The sequence below is a fragment of the Lytechinus variegatus genome, chromosome 9, assembly GCF_018143015.1.
Source record: "Lytechinus variegatus isolate NC3 chromosome 9, Lvar_3.0, whole genome shotgun sequence".
Classification (NCBI taxonomy): domain Eukaryota; kingdom Metazoa; phylum Echinodermata; class Echinoidea; order Temnopleuroida; family Toxopneustidae; genus Lytechinus; species Lytechinus variegatus.
The window spans coordinates 26,954,833-26,980,489 of record NC_054748.1 but is presented as its reverse complement, the minus strand read 5'-3'; the positions used below and the strand labels follow the sequence as shown (position 1 = coordinate 26,980,489).

General features: G+C 37.9%; 1 protein-coding gene across 1 annotated transcript in view; it reads right to left on the bottom strand.

The window, feature by feature from the left end:
- Positions 1-2,837: 2,837 nt before the first annotated feature.
- The window catches only part of LOC121421599 (DNA damage-binding protein 1-like), a 38,485-nt gene continuing 15,665 nt past the window's right edge, over positions 2,838-25,657 (bottom strand). Inside the window, exons 8-25 of the mRNA XM_041616353.1 lie at positions 24,877-24,960; positions 22,159-22,275; positions 21,300-21,402; positions 20,922-20,997; positions 18,743-18,851; positions 17,747-17,925; positions 17,077-17,234; positions 16,142-16,249; positions 15,475-15,682; positions 13,836-14,185; positions 12,882-13,065; positions 12,431-12,506; positions 11,633-11,803; positions 11,170-11,279; positions 10,111-10,280; positions 9,119-9,221; positions 7,775-7,898; positions 2,838-3,603 (exon numbers count right to left, since the gene is read on the bottom strand). Coding sequence (XP_041472287.1) covers positions 3,523-3,603; positions 7,775-7,898; positions 9,119-9,221; positions 10,111-10,280; positions 11,170-11,279; positions 11,633-11,803; positions 12,431-12,506; positions 12,882-13,065; positions 13,836-14,185; positions 15,475-15,682; positions 16,142-16,249; positions 17,077-17,234; positions 17,747-17,925; positions 18,743-18,851; positions 20,922-20,997; positions 21,300-21,402; positions 22,159-22,275; positions 24,877-24,960 — 2,511 coding nt within the window. The 3' untranslated portion in view covers positions 2,838-3,522. The remainder of the gene's footprint in view (positions 3,604-7,774; positions 7,899-9,118; positions 9,222-10,110; positions 10,281-11,169; positions 11,280-11,632; positions 11,804-12,430; positions 12,507-12,881; positions 13,066-13,835; positions 14,186-15,474; positions 15,683-16,141; positions 16,250-17,076; positions 17,235-17,746; positions 17,926-18,742; positions 18,852-20,921; positions 20,998-21,299; positions 21,403-22,158; positions 22,276-24,876; positions 24,961-25,657) is intronic.

The window sequence follows — 25,657 nt, the reverse complement described above, 5'->3', positions numbered from 1 at the left end:
CAGCTCTGAGCCAATCACATGCAAGGATTTCATTCTGTGGCTTATTAGCCAATGTTAAAAATCTGTGACTTTTTGTTTACTGACATACAGTGCATCCCAGAAAAAAAGAAACTGTGATTCGGTGTAATTTGTTTGCTTTCATGATCATAAATATTTGTTTCATGAAATGTACATGAATGGAAAGGTTTGCTTCTCTTCTTTCATTACAGAATCATACTTGCTCGTTCATAATTCATGCAAATGACTGAGTTAGAAAAATGGAACGTGGTGCTATCAATTTTCATTTGTACTTGCAAATTACAAATTTTGAATGAGTCTTTATGGCTTTTACTACTATCTATTCGAAAAACAAATTTCATAACTTGAATATATCCATATTTTCCTCTTCCATATGTTACCTCATGCGTAAAATATGAATGACGCATGATCGAGAAAAAGTTGCATGACAACATGCTTGATTAATTACACTAATTTTTTTTCTGGGATGCTATGAACATGTACTATCCCTGATGAGTTGTTATTTAATCTAGCAATTCAGCTAAAAGTCCAAGTAGAAAATGATTTGTTCCTCAATTTCATAATCCTTGATTTATTTATTGATGCAAACCGATCAGTTCTCCTTTCTTGATATATTGAATACCAAATAAGCGAGAAGAGATGACAAATAATAGGAAGATTGTGGTTTGTTTGTATAACAACTTAATTTAATGTCAAAACTTTTTCATAACAAAATTACACTTTGAATAGGATCAATGCATTTCACTTCATTACAGCAAGTCACATTTCTAAGATTGTAACATATTTATGTGCTCTTTTGATGGTTGTGGACAAAGAACTGCATTACCTTAGGGTAAAAAGAAAACGATTGACTTTATATTGAGACCTACAACTACGCCAATCAAGTCTTGAACATTCCAAGAAATCTATCCATCATTATTACCTCTCCACTTCTTTTGGGCCATATCCATGGAGGAGGTTTAGAGAAGCAAGAGCAAAACAACAAGAGAGACTGAAGCTTTGGGTCAAGACCCAGTTTAGACCTATGTACCTTTTACCTTCTGGATGTCATGCTCAGCTCAGGGGCCGGTTTCATCAAGACTAGTTATAAAAACAAATGCATAATTTCTATTGAAAAAAATCTATTATCAGCCAATCAGACTGATGGATTTCAAGAGCTTTTATATGTCATTGCAAATTTGTTATTATGACAAGTTTTATGAAACTGGGCCCCTGCTCTCCCAATCTCTGTGGAGTAATTTCATGAACAAGTCATTTTCAGTGATTGTTATAAGCTGCTGCAAATCCTTGCATCTGATTGGTTGACAGCAACTTAGCCTGTGAAAATCACTGACAGAAATTTTCACGAAACACTCCCCTAATCATCTCACTGGAATTGATTTCTCCACCATGAAAGATATTTGTAATATGTTGAGCTTACTTGCTTAAGGGCAATTCCATAAAATCATCAACCTTTTTGTACGTCCGACCCCCATTTTTCTCAAGTTTTACTTCACTTCATAGACTAACCAAGTCATTTGAGAGCATTTACAGACTATCAAAAGAACAAGAAATTATAGACAGATAATTTCATGAAAGTCCCACATATAGGGGGTCGGACATACATATTTCATGGCATTGTCCTTAAGTTATATCACTGTAAATACACTTTGCTTCAACAAAATAAATAGCAAATGTTGGATGAAATATAAATACTCAGCTGTTGTCTTCTTTAATTACCGGGTATATGATGTAAAAAATAATCATTCTCATTATCAAGTTGCCTTTACCCAAACCTGTGAACACTATATCATCAATTATTCTACATCACAAAGAGATCTAAGGTTTCCTCCAAATATACAAGACAAATATAAATGTTCTGTATTTCACACAAGTAAAAATCAATTAAGGCCCTGGCAACCCATTCAAAGTTGATTGTAATTGTCTTTTTTTAATGTTTCAGAGGTCTGGATATACTTTTTAAAGTCATTTGTACACTCATCCACACAGTGGCTGTTAATGAATGAAAGGGAGGGGGCTGTAACACAAATATTAGCAATAAATTACAAGGATAAAACAATGATTGATTGATTGTACTCTGATCAATAAGAGCATGCACCAGCTACTGTGATTGGCCATCCAAGTGACTGCGATCGATCACTACTTATGCATTAGAGTCTGGAGCCCAATCTGACAAAGACTTGCAAAAGATTTTCAAATTGAACTCAAACTGGAATTGATCAGAAATCCCATCTCTATAACACTATACAATTTAAAATCAATATCAGTTTGAGTTTTTCATTTGATCTATTGCAACTCTTGGTGAAAGGGGCCCTAGCTGTACCATGTATTAAAGTTTCCAACATTTATTTAGATTCCATAGTGTGGCTCTATACACAAAGAGAGTTTAAACCATGCACGAATGATACATGTACATTATTTTACAAAAATATACAAGTATTTACACTGCTTAAAGGCAAACACCTATCAGAGAATTGATGGCTATGAATTTTCACGTTCTAATCATGTTTGTCTGTAGATATATTGTAAAAAAACCTATCCATCGCAAAGAACTGTTTCCCTAACATTGAAAATATAACAACTTATACGTTTTGGCGGTGCATTTGTGTATAGTCCCATACATGCAATTCTGTGAGGTTTTTTTTTTACCACCTTTTCAATATAGTATGCACATTAAAGTGAAAGATGGAAACAGTCACTGGCTTCCTGATTTCAACATTTACTAAGACTGCCACGGCAAAATTTCTCACTGCGAAGGATTACACTTCAACTCCCTCACATTCAAAATACAGCGTTTAACACATTAAGGGCTGAAAATATTGAGTCAGCGATTTTGGTGTAGTCCCATAAATGCTCATCTGTGTGCTGTGCATGTGATCTTTGAGAACATCTGAGTTGGTTCATTAGAAATTAAGTGATCTCATTGCCCTATGGCAAAAAAAAACCCATCAGGTGCATAATACTAATATATTTGGTGATTTTTGCTTGATGACAAAAGACATTTATCGTTCACAATCATGTTGAGACAGTTTTCTCTATAATTAATATTCACAGGAAGTAAATTTCATCCTAACTTAATCCTAATATATGAAATTAACAATCCATGGTTTGGCAACATAAGGTTTCAGAATCATACGTGTATGTTACAGGCCAATGTGATTTTGTCATTGGTACACATTACAAAATGGCAAAAACAGACCTCAAAAAGACAACAGTTGTCATTTAATGAATTACATTGGATTTATGCAAAAATCATGCAAATACATACAAGCTAGTTGTCCAACAGCATTGATGTAGATTATAAAGAAATGCACAGTCCATAATAGACCCATGCATGTTTCATAACATTTCTTATCAATGATAAATACCAGAATTCAATGACATATTTCCTACTGGCCAATGAAATTGCAAGAAAACAGTAGCTATTAACAGGACCATGTGTCCGATAGGTTTTATGAAACTGGGTCGTTTTGTACCTTGTATTGGTAGTACTGTAGGGGAATTTCAGTGAATCCTCGTTAGTTCTTCAATAATCTTGATGAGATCGTTAGATGTGCAGTCTCTCTTCATTCCTCCGTCATCAATCTAAAAACAAAATAAGAAGTACATGTCTAAATAAGGGGGTAATATCACATTTTAAGCTTGACAATGGTTGTGATAATGGTGGGGATGGTGATGATAGTGATGATGATGGTGATTGTGGTGGTGGTAATGATGGTAGCAGCAATGACAGCAGTGGGGGTGATGATGTAGGTTGATGTTAAATTGATGATAAAGTGATGGTGGTAGTGGTACTAACAATGATTGCAGAAAGAGTGATGATGATGGTGATGGCGGTAGTGGTGGTGGTCATGGTGATAGTGGTGGTGGTAATGATGGTAGCAGCAATGACAGCAGTGGGGGTGATGATGATAGTGATGATGTAGGTGATGTTAAAGTGATGATAAAGTGATGGTGGTAGTGGTACTAACAATGATTGCAGAAAGAGTGATGATGATGGTGATGGCGGTAGTGGTGGTGGTCATGGTGATAGTGGTGGTGGTAATGATGGTAGCAGCAATGACAGCAGTGGGGGTGATGATGATAGTGATGATGTAGGTGATGTTAAAGTGATGATAAAGTGATGGTGGTAGTGGTACTAACAATGATTGCAGAAGGAGTGATGATGATGGTGATGGCGGTAGTGGTGGTGGTGGTAATGATGGTAGCAGCAATGACAGCAGTGGGGGTGATGATGATAGTGATGATGTAGGTGATGTTAAAGTGATGATAAAGTGATGGTGGTAGTGGTACTAACAATGATTGCAGAAAGAGTGATGATGATGGTGATGGCGGTAGTGGTGGTGGTGGTAATGATGGTAGCAGCAATGACGGCAGTGGGGGTGATGATGATAGTGATGATGTAGGTGATGTTAAAGTGATGATAAAGTGATGGTGGTAGTGGTACTAACAATGATTGCAGAAAGAGTGATGATGATGGTGATGGCGGTAGTGGTGGTGGTCATGGTGATAGTGGTGGTGGTAATGATGGTAGCAGCAATGACAGCAGTGGGGGTGATGATGATAGTGATGATGTAGGTGATGTTAAAGTGATGATAAAGTGATGGTGGTAGTGGTACCAACAATGATTGCAGAAGGAGTGATGATGATGGTGATGGCGGTAGTGGTGGTGGTCATGGTGATAGTGGTGGTGGTAATGATGGTAGCAGCAATGACAGCAGTGGGGGTGATGATGATAGTGATGATGTAGGTGATGTTAAAGTGATGATAAAGTGATGGTGGTAGTGGTACTAACAATGATTGCAGAAGGAGTGATGATGATGGTGATGACGGTAGTGGTAGTGGTGGTAATGATGGTAGCAGCAATGACAGCAGTGGGGGTGATGATGATAGTGATGATGTAGGTGATGTTAAAGTGATGATAAAGTGATGGTGGTAGTGGTACTAACAATGATTGCAGAAAGAGTGATGATGATGGTGATGGCGGTAGTGGTGGTGGTCATGGTGATAGTGGTGGTGGTAATGATGGTAGCAGCAATGACAGCAGTGGGGGTGATGATGATAGTGATGATGTAGGTGATGTTAAAGTGATGATAAAGTGATGGTGGTAGTGGTACTAACAATGATTGCAGAAAGAGTGATGATGATGGTGATGGCGGTAGTGGTGGTGGTCATGGTGATAGTGGTGGTGGTAATGATGGTAGCAGCAATGACAGCAGTGGGGGTGATGATGATAGTGATGATGTAGGTGATGTTAAAGTGATGATAAAGTGATGGTGGTAGTGGTACTAATAATGATTGCAGAAGGAGTGATGATGATGGTGATGACGGTAGTGGTAGTGGTGGTAATGATGGTAGCAGCAATGACAGCAGTGGGGGTGATGATGATAGTGATGACGTAGGTGATGTTAAAGTGATGATAAAGTGATGGTGGTAGTGGTACTAACAATGATTGCAGAAGAAGTGATGATGATGGTGATGACAGTAGTGGTGGTGGTGGTAATGATGGTAGCAGCAATGACAGCAGTGGGGGTGATGATGATAGTGATGATGTAGGTGATGTTAAAGTGATGATAAAGTGATGGTGGTAGGAACAATGATGGCAGAGGGAGTGATGATGATGGTGATGGCGGTAGTGGTGGTGGTGGTAATGATGGTAGCAGCAATGACAGCAGTGGGGGTGATGATGATAGTGATGATGTAGGTGATGTTAAAGTGATGATAAAGTGATGGTGGTAGTGGTACTAACAATGATTGCAGAAGGAGTGATGATGATGGTGATGACGGTAGTGGTAGTGGTGGTAATGATGGTAGCAGCAATGACAGCAGTGGGGGTGATGATGATAGTGATGATGTAGGTGATGTTAAAGTGATGATAAAGTGATGGTGGTAGTGGTACTAACAATGATTGCAGAAAGAGTGATGATGATGGTGATGACGGTAGTGGTAGTGGTGGTAATGATGGTAGCAGCAATGACAGCAGTGGGGGTGATGATGATAGTGATGATGTAGGTGATGCTAAAGTGATGATAAAGTGATGGTGGTAGTGGTACTAACAATGATTGCAGAAAGAGTGATGATGATGGTGATGACGGTAGTGGTAGTGGTGGTAATGATGGTAGCAGCAATGACAGCAGTGGGGGTGATGATGATAGTGATGATGTAGGTGATGCTAAAGTGATGATAAAGTGATGGTGGTAGTGGTACTAACAATGATTGCAGAAAGAGTGATGATGATGGTGATGACGGTAGTGGTAGTGGTGGTAATGATGGTAGCAGCAATGACAGCAGTGGGGGTGATGATGATAGTGATGATGTAGGTGATGCTAAAGTGATGATAAAGTGATGGTGGTAGTGGTACTAATAATGATTGCAGAAGGAGTGATGATGATGGTGAAGACGGTAGTGGTAGTGGTGGTAATGATGGTAGCAGCAATGACAGCAGTGGGGGTGATGATGATAGTGATGATGTAGGTGATGTTAAAGTGATGACAAAGTGATGGTGGTAGTGGTACTAACAATGATTGCAGAAGGAGTGATGATGATGGTGATGACGGTAGTGGTAGTGGTGGTAATGATGGTAGCAGCAATGACAGCAGTGGGGGTGATGATGATAGTGATGATGTAGGTGATGTTAAAGTGATGATAAAAAGATGGTGGTAGGAACAATGATGGCAGAGGGAGTGATGATGACAGTGATGACAGTAGTGGTGGTGATGGTACTGATGGCGATGATGATGTTGGTGATGATTTAGTGATAAGGAAGATGTTAATAACAATGATGGTGATAAGAGTAAAGATGAAGAAGGCTAAATTGTGACCAGTGTTATAGCTACAGTGGTCGGTAGTCGCAGGGGCAAACAGATTTGTGACCCCAATTTCATCATAATAATCACTCCTTTGTCCATGATTGTTTCAAGGTTTGAGATGAAGGTAAATAAGATATTATACATTTTCTAAAGGGCAATTCCTTAGAACATGTACATCCGACCCCCTATATTTGGGACCTTCATGAAGTTTTCGCCCTTTGATTTTTGGTTCTTTTGACGGTCTGTAATGCTGTCAAATAAACATGATTTTGCCAGTTTATTAAGTGAAGTAAGACTTTTGAAAAATGGGGATCGGATGTACAATAAGGTTGATCATTTTATTCAATTGCCCTAAAACCAAAATACAGAAAGACACCCCTAATTTGCACTTAACAACAATTTCTGTAGATGTCCTAGATTTCCACACCCTAAACAGGGATTAAATTGATCATTTTGATATACTGTAAAAGTGGAAATTTTCACGGTGTGGAGATTTTGCGGATTTCGCGGCAAGATCGACGAGCGAATTTATGAGCATCTACTTTAATGCAAGTTTTGAACCGTGGTTCAATTGCGTGTATCGTTTTGGCAAAGAGATTGCATAATTTGACCTATAGAGGGCGGCATTTAAGCGAGCAAGCTGGAGCTCCAAAATCATATGCATCCAAATCGATGGAAATTACCTACCACTTTCCCATTTAAGTGATCATGATTTAGGAGGCTTTTTTCTCATCTTAGTGCTTTTGACACTATTCGCATTCCATGCCTACCAGTGAAATACACCCCTTTTCTGTGTCCTTTTTCCTGTGGATGCTGTCTTCAATGGCAGCTACCCCCCTCCCCCCCCCAGCAATCATATCTATTTATTAAAATACTATTGGCGAGAAGGGCTACAAACTTTGAAAGTAAAACAAACAACATTTCTTGAGGAATGTAGAAGATCATACCTGTAGTCCGAGGGCTACTTCATCCATTGTATCCTTGCTGAGGTCTAGGTAGCTCTCTAGAAGGTCACCATCGATGAAGTTATCCATCGGCTCCGTCTTCCTCTCAGAATAGAATGATCTCCAGGTAAACATAGTGGTCAAGGAATTCAATCACGTGCTTTCATATCAAACTCGTAATTTAGGGTCAACTTGTAACTCTACCAGAACACTACTACTTCTACTAACACCACTGATATTACTACTACTACTTATATTGTACAATGCCTACTTAGCTTGTTGTACACGAGCAAATGGGAGGATGAATCTCAAACATCGTACCGTTGCACGCAAGCATACCATCCAAAATATACAGTTGCACGGCTTTAGGAGGTGACATCACAATACGATTTAATTCTTTGCGCTCAGTAAAATGAAGGTGCAATACGCGTATAAGCTTGCTGGCTAAATGCGCAATGCTGCCCAAGGTCATGTGCGCTTGTGGGATTTTGCTTTTCGCTATCAATTTTTTTGCTCCCTTTTCATAGATTACTACAGTGAAAAACTCTGTTTTTTTTAATATTTTCATTGAATTCCAAGGTGCTGTACAACACAAAAAGCGAATATTCTTATTCATGCAATGGTGCGAGATTTCGCATTCGGTGAAACAAAGAGATGCTCTATTCAACTTGGCTTACCCCTCTTTAAATAGAGCATCTTTTCTTTCACTTCATGCGAAATCTCGCACCATCGCACTCATTCCTATTCTTTATTAGCATACTATTACATTTGACTCACTCTGTAATGCAATATGCCTTTATTTCGCTATTTTGATTCACTTATTTCATCATTATGAATTTATAATGACTTTGTCACCTTTGTTTGTATCAGTCTCCTGACTGTTTCAACAGGGAACTGTTCTGCAATAAACCAAAATGGATCTGAATCTGACATTAACTGTAATGAGATTAACTCTTAGCGTGATAAATTTGACACTCTCTGGGATTTATATGCGGTATTTGATGCTAATAGCCATAGCGGCATGTTGAGAATGTCACTCATAGTTTGCGGGAGTTGTGGTCTTGCGGTTACGACTCTCATCTCTCAATCAGAGGGACATAAGTTCAAATCCCAGCTATGCCGCGTTTTCCTTCAGCAAGAAATTCACCCACAATGTGCTGCACTCAACCCAGGTGAGATGAATGGGTACCCACCAGGATTAATTTCTTGAAATGCACTGAGCGCCGAAAGGCTGCTTGAGCTAAAGCTGACGTAATAATAATGACGATGTGCCTCAGAAAAGATTATTTCTAGAAAGATGGAGCAATATAAATGCCTATTACTATTACCATCATTAGTAAAGGATATAAGCTATGTTTGATCTTTCCTACACTCTTGATGACCTTGGTTAGCTTGTTCTGGACTTCAAGAAGAAATCGATAGAACTCCTCGTTGATCTGGGTGACCAGACCTACAAAAACAACCAGAGAAACATATTAAAGGGTCAAGATCAATTCCAGTTGCACACAATATAAATTTGGGTGTCCCACGTCATACAAATGAACAATACTGATCGATAACAGCAAATAATTTTTAAAGTGTAAGATTTGGAACCCCTGAAATCATTTCCATTTTGCAGGCTGTACCAGCATGCATCCGGCTTGATAATGTAGCCATATTTGTCTCCAGTAGCTGTTATCGGCTGGTTCCTGTTATCTCAACAAATAATAAAGGATGCCAACATTTGAATTAGTGTGAATTCTCATACCAGCATTTCATATAGAGATAATTATAAAAAAAACTAACCTTCTTACCTACTGACAGTATCAAAGAGCAAACCACCGGTGCAAAGTATAGAAAATAAGGCACCCACGTACCGATGATACCGTAGATCACACTACCGGTTTTAAGTATCTACTGATGATATCAAATAGCACACTTCTGGTTGTAAGAATCAAGTAGGAATCTTTCTACTGATGCACTAACAGTACCAAAGAGCACACAAATGGTTCTAAGTATCTCATAAGAACTTTCCTGCTGACCCACTAATGGTACCACTGACTCGCTAGTGGTAACAAAGACCACACTACCGGTTGTGATTAATTATCTAATAGGAACCTACCTACAGACCCACTAAAATAATAAAGAGCACAATACCAGTTGAAAGTATCTAAAAAAAAATCTACCTACTGACCCACAGACAGTACCAAAGACCATATTGTAGGTTGTCAGTATCTAACAGGAACCCACTGACCCACTGGTGGTACCACAGAGCATATTGCTGGTTGTAAGTGGCTTACCCACTGATCCACTGATGGTACCCAAGACCATATTGCCGAATGTAACTTTAAGTGACCTACCTACTGATCCACTGACGGTACCAAAAAGCACACTGCCGGTTGTGGGTATTGTGCTCTCTCCAATGTTCTGCATTACTAGAGATCCATGGCGGAACACGTTGACAAACTCTCCCAAATGGAATAGACCCACCTCCTGTAAGTGCCTTCTTTCTTCATCTGTTGTTGCCGCACTGAAAAAAATGTTAATAGAGAGTTTGCTTTATAATTTATGTAGAATCATTCTTGCAAAATCATGCACCAAGTTTCATATATGCTCTATTGAAAACTTGATGAGATCCTGATAAATTTCTGATTTTAAAATAGCTTCAATTCTTCATGTTCATCTAGTCATTTCACAAATTATTCTCATGCAATTTTATTTCTTTTTAAGGAAAAAGGGGCCTTTACCCTTTGACCTTGGTCATGTGACGTGAAACTCATGCAGGATGTTTGGTGATACTTGATTAAGCTTATGTCAAAGTTTAATGAACTAGGTCCATATATTTTCTAAGTTATGATATTTCAAAACCTTAACCTCAGGTTAAGATTTCTATGTTGATTCCCCCAACATGGTCTAAGTTCATTGACCCTAAATGACCTTTGACCTTGGTCATGTGACATGAAACTCTAATAGGGTGTTCAGTAATACTTAATTAACCTTCTGGCCAAGTTTCATGAACTAGGTCCATATACTTTCTAAGTTATGATGTCATTTCAAAAACTTAACCTCAGGTTAAGATTTGATTTTGACATCGCCGCCGCCGTCGGAAAAGCGGCGCCTATAGTCTCACTCTATGCAGGTGAGACAAAAACAGGTATGGAATAAATAAAGTAGGCCTACACGGCCTGTTATATGAATATTAGCAATCAATCATTTGACAGATTTCTACAACAAATCATACACAATAATCAATGCAATCAATTGTAAAAATTAATACCACACTAAAGTCACTTTTGAGTCATTAAGGCTGCTGGAGAAAATATTCTCCCATAGATATTGCGATCATGTGACTAAGGCCGAGGCCAAGGCTGGCAAAATGTGGCCGGGATTCGCCTAGACTACATTCCTAATGTACAGACCTGTCTTTCTGGCAAGTGAAGAGGTTTGATGAGTTTTCAGCTCCTAAGAAGGTATCGTCATCTAAGATCTCTACGGCCGACATCCAGTTAGGACTGTAGTCTCTAGCAATCTAGGTCGTAAACAGGATCAAAAGTAAGCAGTCATGCATTATTGGGGTGATAATCAAAGATACCGGTAAATAAATAAATGTAGTTGCAGTAAACAAAGATTTCAAGGTTATCTGTACTGCTATCATTGTAGTTGCATAAACCCAAAGATGCCAACCTGTATTCCGACCAGGATGTGTATAGGACTGTTATGTGAAAATAAAAGAAACTTAAAAATGTCATAATTTTCTTATTTTACATCCGATTTTGATGAAATTTTCATTGTTATGCTTCGTGGATTTTTCTCTTTTTATTCAAATCAACTTCTGGTTGGGGTGGACGTGTTCCTTAATCACCATTATATATTTCAACTCACCTCTTCCAAGCATCCTTCCATTGGCTTGTATGCCAGTAACGTAATTGACCGCATCAAATCCCCAACGACTATGAAGTCTCCTTTTGTCTTCAGGTACAAGGCTAATACGTTGTTGTAATGACTGCATTCTACGCGTAACGAATGCTCTGGGGTCCACTCAAACAGACGAACCTAAAAAATGAAATATAAACTCATGCATGTGAGATTGGATAGTCGGCTGTTGATCATGCAATGGCTCTGACATGTCAGCAGCGACGTAATCTGCAAAATATCTTATTTCTCCAAAATCAATCAAAATTATTAATCAATCAATTATGCAAATTAATTCATGCATATAATTGGCTGTAAATCATTATGTGAAGCACCTAAATGGATAAATTTTGGTCTAGAAACTATTTAGGATTTTTATATTACATGTATATTTTAAAGAATGTAGGTATTTTTATTATGTACTTTAATGTTTTAAAAAATCTATAATGTACCTCTTTGTTTTTGACATTTGCTTTATAATTTTTTTAAATAGTTTTACTATTGCCTTGCCCTTCTCAACAAAGAATTGGTATAGAAAAGCAATTTAGACTGCTGCTTTATTTCTTTATTCAGGAAATAGTAAAAAAAAATCTTATCTTTCCCTGATCTTGAGATTATAGGCCTACTATTTTCTTAACCTTTAGTCTCAGGAAAATAGAAGGCATATACCGTACATGTAGTCTCAAGATCACTTTGGGGCAATAGCTTTTACTATTGTCCACACCAGCAGTCAATATAATATATCATTCACCTTTCTCTTGAACTTACCACACTATTGACTGATGCTAAGAGTTTGCCATTGAACTCTACCAGTGAGTATGGGGCACCTTTTATCTCCTTAGTCCTGCGATCTCTTGGAGTTTGCCTATAATCGAGATGAAAATAAACGTGCATTGAACAGAACTATTTGTACACTGATTTAACTAGCTTTCAGTGTATGTAATGTATTCCTTAGATAATACGTTTGTATGTATCCATTTACTTTGAAGAGTTATACATTATGTACAATGTGCCACAACTGATTATCAGCAACTGCTATTTCATAGTCCCCTTTAACAGTAAATATATTATTTTGTTTGTATGCCAATATATTTTTGGGGAAATAAAGTTTTAACTTCAGCTTCAAATTAATATAAAAACAGTAACAATATGAAGATAAAATTCATTTCTATTCAAGTTAAAGTTAATTTATATCAACAGTAATAATATGACACTTGACAGAAAGAATTTTTTTTTACCATCAATATATTGAAAGACTACTATCCTTCCACTCTTCGGCTCTGCTTCATCAGGATGAACATTAGCAAGACCAACGATGTAATACCAGTTAGAATCATTACAAAGCTTGCAGGAGATCAGACTCGTTGCGTATTCTGATGCACCAAAGTGATGAGCATGGAGTACTGCAAAGGAGAGAGTAAATAAATCAATGTCCAGTGTCCCGTAACACAAAACTTAGCAAATAATCGTACGCTTGATTTTCACGATGAATTGTACATTGTAGTCAATGGAATCAATTGAAGAAAAATGCTCTACGATCATTGCTAAGCTTTGTGTTACGGGCCCCTGTTCTGGTTCCGTTTCATAAACTTGTTATGACAAATTTGCATTGTCAGTGAAAAGCGACTGAAACCCTTCATAACGATTGGCTGATAGTAAATTGCTATAGAAAATTTGCATTAGTTATCATAACTAGTCTTTGTGAAAGGGAACTCTTTGGAGCAGCGTTTCATCAACATTTTCGTCAGGCAAGTTGTCAGATCTGACTAATTTCCTTCATTCTGATTTGCTGAGAGGCATTGTTACTATGGCAACTGTCAGATAAAATGGGACTTTCATGAAACACTCCCCTGATTTAAGCACACACAACTGAAAAACCATTGTCTATTCTCATAATTTGAATGATTTCATTACTAGTCCCACAGCTTTGAATGAATGTTGGCCTATGGTTAGTGCACAAATATTTTTGTAATATTCTTCTTACTACAATAATTCAATACGAGTCAACTGAAAATCAGAACAAAATCTTGAATTAGAAATCTTAATAACCATTTTTAGTATAGAATATCCTATGTACGATCTATTGATATTCTTATCAACACATTAGAGAAAAAAAATAATTATAGTTGTAAAATGATATCTTGATCCAATGAATTCCATACTGGCCCCATACCTTCAAATGTGTGTTGGTCAATGATGAGCAGTGAGTGGACTTCAACTTCATCTCCGAATGATGACCCTTCCCCGCTGCCTCCAGCTTGCCCTGCCATCCCCTTGTTACCTCCGCTCTTCGTGATGTTCAGAGCACTGGTGCTCGCGCTCTGTCGGGTCTGTCCCATGGATGCCGTCGTCCCCGAGGAATCGACGACATCGGTCCTGGTCGAGATGACACCGAACGTCTGCGAGGACTCTTGATACGTGATGCGTAGTGGTGTCTCGCCAAGAGGGACGGTACGGATGTGAAGTTTCTGGATCTCGTCGATGCTACCGATCATCAGGGTTGTGTCGTTACAAAGAGCTAAGCTGTTACATAAAAGAGAACAGGAAATAAAATCAATAACACTCAATAAACCTTCTTAAAAAAAAAAAAAATATATACCGGTACAGTCGAACATGTGTTAGCAACAATCTGTAGAGAAGGAATACCTGTCTGTAAGGACCAGGTATAGGGTTCCTTGTGAGTTTGGTTAACCAATGAAACGTCTATTACAGGAAACTGTTTATAAAGACCACAGATTTCCATATGACCGACGTAAAAGAGAATTAATTTATACTTACAAATTCTCTACTCCAAGATGAATACTCTCACCTGTCTGGGTATCCATTAGAATTCAAAGGACACATATAGCGGAATTCCTTTAAATCTACCTCTTCGTAAATTACATTTAAAACCAGGTAAACATTGCACATTTTCTACTCCATGGGGAGTTATCTCACCCGTCTGTAAAACCATCAAAATTCAATAGCTGGCCTCCTTCAGACTAACATTAGAAAACACGAGTTTAATATTGCACCTTCTCTACTCCATGAGGAATGCTTTCACCTGTCTTGGTATCCATTAGAATTCAAAGGACACATATAGTGGAATTCCTTTAAATTTACCTCTTCATAAATACATTAATTACATTAATTACCATGGGGAGTCATCTCACCCGTCTGTAAAACCATCAAAATTCAATAGCTGGCCTCCTTCAGACTAACATTAGAAAACACGAGTTTAATATTGCACCTTCTTTACTCCATGAGGAATGCTTTCACCTGTCTGGGTATCCATTAGAATTCAAAGGACACAGATAGTGGAATTCCTTTAAATTTACCTCTTCATAAATACATTAATTACATTAATTACCATGGGGAGTCATCTCACCCGTCTGTAAAACCATCAAAATTCAATAGCTGGCCTCCTTCAGACTAACATTAGAAAAGGCGAGTTTAATATTGCACCTTCTCTACTCCATGGGGAGTATTCCTTCTGGGTTTCCATCAAAATTCAGTGGAGACATAGCTGGGCTCCATCTTACAAAGATTTACGATTGATCCAATCAATTGTAATTCTATGGAAATCCATCAGTGTCATAATTTTTTCAATAGGAAATTTGTAAATGTCCTTTTTAAACAAAGGAGAACACACCAAATTATCAAGAAATCAATGAATTTGTGGATATACATTCATATTTAGAACAAATTTTGAACAAACATGCATGTCATATGCTGACTTTGCTGGCTTTCCATATTTGTAAGAGGCAGCCCTGGTCTCCTTAAAACTGACAATACTGATTGTATATTCTCTTATCCATGAGGAGAAATCTTACCTGTCTGGGTATCCATCAGAATTCAGAGGACACATATAGCTGACCTCCTTCAGATTGACATTGGAGAAGACGAGTTTATGATTGCTGGAATAGATGACCGTTGGTCTGTCAGAGCAGGCAAACACGTTGACCGTTGAGTGAGACTTGAACGTCTTCAAGACTGTCGGCTGTGTCCCAAGGATTACCTTCTTTCTATCTGTCATGTAACCTAAGAATCCAAGATAATAATAACGAGGTTTATAAGTCCTAATCACATTCCATATACTGATAAAATTGCTGGGTCTGTGTCTGATTTGTCATAAGTTAATCATACAATGATCCAATTTTTCAATTAATTCCTGATGCAGAAATGTTTGATAAACTCGATGGTAATAGTACTCTTGGGAAAGGGCACTCTCAAAATGGTGCTTAATTATTAAGACATGCCGACAAGGAAATAAAATCAAGAATGATTCTTCAGTCACAGATATTTCCAAAGTGTCTGCACGAAGTTGATTGCTTTCATTTTCATGGGTGCTTTTTTTTGTCCATATGAATAACATCAAATACAACATGCACTTAATCATTTTTTTATACAAGTCATTGGTAAATGATAGCCAGTGTCTTTATTCCCTAGTACAAGATGTATTATCTGATCGAGTAATGTGTTCCAATGCAGGTTACATACCTGTTTCAGCGTTGAGCTGGAAGTAGAATAGTGACCCATCACCTAGAGCACAGAGGATGTAGTTCTGACCCTCAAAGGTTGTTAATAAGATAGATCGAGGGATGATTTCTGATGAAAACAAAAAACACAAGATAAGATTATTAGCACTAAAAGTCAAAAATACTTTGAGAGCAAAGTTCTAACTTAAAGATTTTATCTTCAGTCACCATCATCATCATCATAAACATCAACCCCACCAACATCATTTTCATCATCATCATTACCACCACCATCACCATCTTCATCATCATTATCATCATTATCACCACAGCCATCTTCATCATCATCACTATCATCACCACCCTCATCACTATCACCATAACCACCATCACTATCATCACCACAATCACCATCATCATCATCATTATCATCATCATCACCAAAACCATCATCACTATCACCACAATCATCATCATAAGAATTATCCTCACTAGTATCAACAACATCACCACCACCACCACCATCATCATCATAACCATCACCTCACCATCATCTTCATCATAATCATCATTAATCACCTACACAACAGCCATCATCACCTTCACCATCACTTTCAAAATCATTATCATCACCAAATCACCATCATCATTAACATCATAATCAGCATTATCATCATCATCACCTCCACCACCACCACCACCACCACCATCATCATCACCATCACCTCACCATCATCATCATCATCTTCTTCATCATAATCATCATCAATCACCTACACAACAGCCATCATCATCACCTTCACCATCACTTTCAACATCATCATCATCATAATCATCACCATCATCAACACCAAAACCACTACCATCCCCACCACCATCATCGTCATCATTTTTACCATTATATCATCACCATAACCATCACCAACACCAACCCCACCACCGCCATCATCATCTCACCTCCCCCTAGTAGCTCAACATGCATTGATTCCATGGTGGGTAGTTTGAGTATCCTCGCCGAGATGTCTGTCCACAGACCTACAGCACAGAGGTCTGTGAAGTCACCGGTCAGTGGTGTGATGTCCAGGCAAGCAACCTCATGCTCCATAGTTAGAGTGCTAAGAAAATAAAATAAAGGTGAGACTTTACCAGTGTAACCAGAGTCAATTTTTTTGGGGGGAGGGAGAGTATTTTTTTTTCAACTGGGCAGATTGATGTGATATTTGGGGGTGATTTCTTGGTAAATGTACTGGGTTTAAGAAGGTGAAGTGACATTGTAACCAGTGGGATTAATTCCTTGGATGCACTGAGTGCTGAAAGGCAGATGGAGCTAAAGCTGGAGTAATAATAATAATAATGATGATAATAATGATAATAATAATGCACCTTAAAATAAATAGCATGCATTTCTAGATAGAAATCACTATATAAATATATTATATTATTGTAATCATTACATGTGTATTTATACATATCTCTTTGGAACTCCCTCCCTTCTTCGCTCCGTGAAACTGACAACATTCAACTCTTCAAAACTCACTTATTTCAGCAGATGTGTAGTACTTAGCTTAATAAGGATGTTTTTAACAGAAATACAAATGCTGTGGATCATCATTTATACCAGACTCACCTGACTTGTCGCACTTCTCCCTCAAAGATCTCAAGGTAATATATATCCGAGCCTGCAGCACAGACTACTTGTCTGCTATTACACGATGCAACACTGATGTTCTTCCCTGATTGAGGTTGCCATTCGCTCACCATTCGTTTGGTGGGTGTACTGACCAAACGCACAGAAGCACCGGTGATCTAAATAAATAAGAAAAACCAAGTGTCAGCAAGAATTTATTTAGCCATTTGAGATTGATGCTAGGGGAACTTGCAAACAACTTGCAACTAAGTACTTGTCAATTTTAAAGTCTTAAAATCAATTGTCAGTTTACAAGTAATTGCTAAATTGTGATTGATTGCTCCTTGAAATATAAATTCACTTGCATTGTTTAAAGCTGTACTATCAATAGAAAGTTTCTATTGCTAGTTTCAATCAATTCGTCACACGCACCACAAACCGTCCTCTCTGCGCACTTCGATGCGTTCATGTGGCTCTCTGCAGACTTGGATCAACCTCTTTACCCAAACATATTACAGCATACCCTAATTCTTCAGTACATGATAAATCAAACATTTTATAATCACTTTCTTCCATCATTCCATCTCAATGGCCAGAACAAAGGTATCTTTCACTTTATAATAATAATAAAGGTATATTTACCCAGGGTAGCCACTTCAGTTCCGAAAACTGTTCTCCCAGCGGGCCCTGCTATTATTACCCGGCTAAGCTGGGCTACCTATTCGGTGCACACAGCTTTTTGAGGAATTACTTCCTGCCGGTACCCATTTACCTCACCTGGGTCAAGTGCAGCACACTGTGGATGAATTCCTTGCTGAAGGAAATTAAGCCATGGCTGGGATTTGAACCCACGACCCTCTGTTTCAAAGTCCGGAGACTAATCCACTTTAAGCACAATTCTTAAAAGAAACATGATCCGTCCACTGCTGGGCAGTTCTCATTTGTTATTAGAGTCAAGGGCATATCTAAACAATATTAAGTAACAAGAAGACTGACCTGAATAATTTGATTGTGTGCTACATTGCCACAGTAGAACGACTGCCGATCACCGTCAAAACCAGGTAATTCTGTTTCTTCTACTTCTTCACCATTCAACATCAGAACCCTGCAGAAAAAAATATTCAAATAAGAATGACAAATGTCTGTGGGGAAACATTGCAAGACAAATCTTATGCACACTCTCAATCCCCCTGGATTATTGAGCATTTCATGGCGGATTTGTCCGAAGTCTGTATCAATTGTTACTACTGTAACCAGTAACACCTGTGCTCCTCAACCATTGAAAATCTAGAATCTAGAATTGTTGGATCTAACAAATTCCAAGAAGGCAAAATGTTGCCAAAACGGTCCCCTGGTCCTGGACACACTAGTGGTTTGTGAGGTCAGCTAACACTTTTTTTAGAAATAAGGAATTTTTTTTCTAAAATTTAATGAATATGTGTATTTTCTTGAATTCAATCATAAATCTAAATCACATCACTTCACATTGGAATAAAATTTTAAAAATTTAGATCACGACAAATTTTATGTGATCATATTAGAAATCAGACAGTTATTTGGGGGGGACAAGGGGCTGGAAAATTTGACAAGCAAAAAAAAAAGGTTCTCACCCCAAATGTAAAGTCATTTCGACAAAAATAAATTTGACAAGCAAAAAAAAAGGGTTATCATCCCAAAAGTAAGGTCATCTCCTAAAATACAAGTTTTATTTCGATTTTGAATGATGTATTTCTTACCATCATTAAAGACCACAAATAGTAGGGAGGACATTTGCTATTGTATCCCCCCTACTATTTTGAGTATGGGGACACGTCCCCCCTGGGATCTCCGCCCATGCATGAAGGTGAAGCAGGTTGTAGTGCATTTAATATTACCAGTACATACGTCCAATTTGCCAGACGTAATCGTGATGCTATGTCACTCATTTTTTATCGTGATAACTGCTCCTCACAAAATAAATGTTGGGTCCTGTTTTCTGCGATGTCTAGAGTTATCAATGACACCCAAACTGGTACACAAGACATCACTTTCAATTACTTTAAGGCAGGTTATTCATTTATGTCTGCTGATAGCGTTCACGGTACCATACAAAAATATTCAATATGTACTCCACCCTCGGCGACATCACAGACTATGTCAATGTCATAAAAGAGGCAAGAAAGGGGGTCTCTTGTGAGCTACTTTACCACCAAACTATGCCATTCTTCACTCAAGAGAACTAGAAGATCCCTCTCTACCTGAAAAATTTGATAGTTCAGTTTCGAAGGGGGTCTACAAGTATGTTCGTGAAAACAAGCTACAGCAGTGACTTCAAAGAATCCAAGTTCTTGAGGAAGCTATAACAGAAAGAAATCCAATCAAAACTTGATAGGGGAGATAACCCCCGTGGACTCTATCCCCTGTATGCAGAGCTGCCAACCTGAAAATCAACATTTCAGTATTTTTAAAGCTGAAAATCAGTATTTTGATGACATCAATATTTTCAATGAAATACCATAAGACAACACATAAAACAGAAACTTTAGAAATCAGTATTTGCATGAAACCATCAGTATTCTTCTTATTTTTCAGTACTAAATAGTGAAAATCCGTACTACTTGTCAGCTCTGGGCATGCAATCGGCGAGAGGGGTGCAAATGAAGGAGGGTGGTGTCTAGTGTTGTGGTTCAAATAATTACATTATTACAGTTTTTTACAGTTTTATTTTGCATTGTCATATTTTACTCTCCATTTACCTTTCCTCATGGCAACTTTTCAAGGTGGGCACAAAACCATTTGAAATACATTTACATGTAGGTGCCTGCCACACTTGAAAAATGAGTCTCACACATCTTCCTACAAAACCAATGGGTGAATCAAGTCTGATAAGCATTGGGCAAGAAACAAGGAAGTAGTTCAATCTGCAATATTTGAAACTTACTGGCCGACTGCCTCGACCATACGCTGATAATACTGAAAGCCAAAGTGGACCTTGAGGCCAAAGCTTGAGAGCGCTGGACTGATCCCATGCCATCTTTAACCTTGAGATGAAAGGTTATTAAACTTTTTTTGCTGCTGTTTTCTGTAAGGAAGGACATTGCTGGATAATCATAACCTTCTTTAGGAGCTTCTTTTTTTTAACCTACGTACATTTTATATTGCAAAATCTGAAAATGAATGAAATGAATAAACTCACCTTGTTTGACCAACAAAAGAAAGCACCAAAGTATCATCAAATTGGGAGTTCATATCCACTTTCAATGGCCAGATACCTGTTATCAAAACAAAGCATTACAGTTCAGGGTTTTCTTATTTTCCTCTTGTGTATAACAAACTTATAATAAATACAAGCAAAAATTTGAAATATACTGGTGGGTAATACATTTAATTTTGTTCATTATTATTCTTGAGCATAAAAAGATTATATCATGCATAAAATGCCAAATATACTTGAAATCGATGCATTTCATTTCTTTTCATCTCTATTATCAAGCATAAAAACATATACACACACAAAATTGCAAATATACTTGTAGGTAATATGTTTCAGTTATTATTTTCACAGATACCATACCTTTGATGCCCGGTAGGTCAATACTGGCATGTTCATGGATTCCGATGCCGTTTCTTATTATGCGAAGGGAGCCCTCTTTGTAGGCTCCTGAACAGGTTACCAACTAAAAAAAAGATGCATACAAATAGGAACGATCAGATACAGAACTCTTTGTATTCTTATTGATACCGAAACCATTAGTTAGAGAATATTTTTAAAACACTGTTGCAGGATTAAAGTTTGCTTGACTATTAGAGAATTTTGTCATCATCTTAAAATTTGGAAAAGGTACAAAAAATACAAAACTTTTTAAAATTATTTGCATACAAGTATTTTATTACATATTTCATGAGGAATATTGTCTAGGACCAGGGGGGGTTCACCATGATTTTAGTATGACTTAAGAGTCGCATTTAAATGCCGACACGCATATGACATGCAACGCACAATCTTATTGATTAATATGCAGTAGTGCGCGTCCTCTTGGCATGGTCTGACCAATGCAGTCATGCCTTTCATAATGCAAGCAACTAGGCATTTAAGTGCAACTCTTAAGTCGTACTTTTATCTTTGTGAACCACCCCTCGGGACTGGCAATATTTCCATCAATCCACCTCTTGTCCATTGAATATTGATAGCATAGCAATTATTTCATTCATCATAAAAACAAATACAAGGCACATACAAAGTTTACACTGGAAAATTGCAGATAATACAATAATAAAAGCTGGGAAACAGTTAAATAAAAAAAAGTGTACATAATTTATAAATGAATGAGGAGGCAACTAGAAAGGGAAAGCCTTAATAGATTAGATTAGATTAGAATATTACATTATTATCAACGAGTTGTTCAGGAAATAGGAGATCTTTGCTTTTTTACCTGTCCTTGTCCTTGCCTATCCAGGTCCACTACAGCCATGTCTACGATCGGTCCAAGATTGGTGAACGTCTCCATCATTGTCACATATGATCCATTGTCATCCGACTCTGTATTCAACTGAAAAATTGTTAACGAGCAAAAATGATATGACCTTGTAATAATTATACTTGCTTATATAGCGCTTAACACTTACTTTGTCAGAAGTCTCTAAGCGCTCTACAGTATATGCAGCATAATTACCCTGGCTTTAGCAGTGCAGCTGTTACGCGCGCTGCATTTCAAGGAAAAAATTCCTGCCAGGTACCCATTTACCTCACCTGGGTTGAGTGCAGCACATTGTGGATTAATTGCTTGCTGTAGGAAATTACGCCATGGTTGGGATTCGAACCCACGACCCTCTGTTTCAGAGTCCGGAGACTAATCCACTGGGCCACAACGCTCCACTGTAGTTCCATTCCCCAGGCCAGTGAGAGGGGTTTCAAAAAAATAGCGGAAAAATTCCACTGAACTGCGTTGGCTCACTCACCAATACATAGACTGAAGAGCTTGGACGCCCGTAAGTACAGACAACGTATTTTAGCAGTAACGTTAGATTTAACAGTGGAAACCCGATTTTCCGATCTTTTTTTGTACATAAAATGTCACATTATGAAAAAGAAATCACATCCATATTTACGAAAAAATGTTTAAAATTCAGAAATATCGTACCTTAGACCGCAGTTACCGCTAATTTCTTTGAAATAATGATCGAAACATCGTCATCTTCGATCCTTTCGTTGTTGGGTAAGTTTCCATCTTGGATGACGTCATCATCCTTACAGACGTATTTACCAGTCGCAAAATATCGCGATTTGAGCCGCTGCTTTGCGCTTGTATGCCAACAACGGCAACGGTGCACGGTGTGATCCGCACATAGAGATATATCTCTATGGATCCGCAGCAGTTTCATTCGAAACTTCGCAAAGGCAAAAAACAAGGCCCCGTAACGTGTATATTCACAACACACACATTCTGCTCGCATCCATTTACTTAGACTTGTTTTCCAGCCGTTTTGGATAAAATAGCGGAATTTTGACTAAGAAAAAACGGAAATGGAACACAGGAAAAAAGCGGAAATTGAAATCGGTCTTAAAAATGAAAATAGCGGAGATTTCACAGGCCTGATTCCCTGAAGTCCTCCACCAGGGGCCCGTGGCAGAAAGAGTTGCAGTCAATCGCAACTCTAAAAATCACACCCAATTTGATATTCAATCAACAGCGCTTTTGGGAATTGCGATTGATTTGTTGGCTTGCGTTTAAACACAACTCTTTCTGCAACGGGCCCCAGGAAGGGTAACTCGGGGCTTATTAGAGTGGGAGTATGACGATCCAGCTCACAATTCACTATCAGAGCACAAATGGAATTTCGAGTTTTCTTTACCATTTTTAAGGACAAGTCCACCCCAACAAAAACTTGATTTTAATAAGAAGAGAAAAATTCAACAAACATAAGAAAATTTAATCAAAATCGGATGTAAAATAAGAAAGTTATGACATTTCAAAGTTTCGCTTCATTTCACAAAAACAGTTATATGAACGAGCCAGCTACATCCAAATGAGAGAGTCGATGATGTCATTCACTCACTATTTCTTTTCTTTTTATTGTTTGAAATATGAAATATTTTGATTTTCTCGTCATTGTCATGTGAAATGAAGTTTCATTCCTCCCTGAACGCGTGGAATTCCATTATTTTAACATTTTGTGCTTCAGGCAAGGAGGTCCTAATCGTCAAATTCAAAAATTGAAATATTGTATAATTCAAACAATAAAAAAAAAAGAAATAGTGAGTGAGTGACATCATCAACTCTCTCATTTGGATGTAACTGGCTCGTTCATATAACTATTTTGTTAAAAATTAGCAAAACTTTGAAATGTCATAACTTTCTTATTTTACATGCGATTTTGATGAAATCTTCAGTATTGTGCTTGTCTGATTTTTCTCTATTGATTCAAATCAACATATTTCTGAGGTGGACTTGACCTTTAAGAAGCAAGGGGCCTGTTTCACAAAGTCTGAAATTTGTTGTAACTTTGCCATTATGATAACTACCATAGCAACAATAATAGCCATTGACTCCCAAACCTTGTTACCATCATCAATGTATATAGATATTCATATCATAACTCATTCATTTTGTTTACATCTGTCAAACTGTAAAAATCAAGGGCCAATTCACAAAACAGAAGTACCATCGTTCTCCTTTTTAATGATCTTTATTACATGTAAAGGCCACCGCACATTTTACGATCTGACTGGTCCCAGACTGGCTTGCGACTGAGTGAGGGGAGATGCGACGTCACGGTTCTTGTCAGCTTGAGCATCGCAGACCGGTCAGAGACAAGTCTCAAGGAAAATCATAAGGATTTGACATGTCGAATCCTCAATCCAACTTCCAGCCAATCAGACAGCAGAGTTGAACGACGCATACATGATAAACAACGCGCATACGCCGTAGTAAGCGCACTTTCTCAATTGCTTTACCAAAAAGCAAAAAGCGCATGCGTGAGTCGCAGATCGAGTCGCAAGGCGTGCGGTGCCGGGGCTTATGACTACCTTGCAATTCATCTCCCCTCACTCAGTCGCAAGCCAGTCGCCAACCAGCCGGTTCGTAAGGTGTGCGGTGGCCTTTAGGCATATCAAAGTGGTTATCAAAAATATTTTCTCTTTAGGGTCTTACCCTGACCAGCTGTGAGTCCCCGAGACGAGATCCGATAAAGACCACTCCATTATCAAGGTACGTAAGACATTCAGCTATCGAAGTCTGCAAGATAAAGAATAAGCAAAGACAAGTCAAACATATAGGCCCGTATTCGGAAGTCAGGTTTTACTTAGACCATGGTATAACTTTTGTGTTAAAATTATGGGAAGCCTAACATGTCAAAATCTTCATTAAGTTGTACGTTTCTTAAGTTTACTGTGCTCTTTCCTGATTCAGCGATGGTGAAGACAATCATCTATTTATACTTCCTAGACAATGATGAATAATTTGAGAGCCAAATGAGCTGAAATGTGATATCTCTTCTGTCAGTGATTTATGTAACACTTGGCTATCCATAATTAAACCATAACTTTAAACCTGAGTTTAAGTTAAACCCGACTTCAGAATACGGGCCACAAAGTACCAAAGTTTGACATCATCAATTTTTACTTTTTTCTATATCAGCATTTTTATACCATATTTTGATAGAGCATAATAATAGACCCCCCACAACCCAAATTTATGTATTCTTGGACTGGTTCATAACAATACACTAACTTCAATGGGGCTCATTATGTATTCATGAGGTCATATCTCAGGCCCCCATGGACCGATTCTCACCAAATTTTGGTAGTGGGGTTTTTCTCATCATCCTCTACCAAAATATGGTATCAAAAATGCTAAAAAAGATTTTTGTGACGTCATCACTTCGGTGCTATATTCAAAGATAAGCAAAAAGGTGGCATTTTATAAACAAATT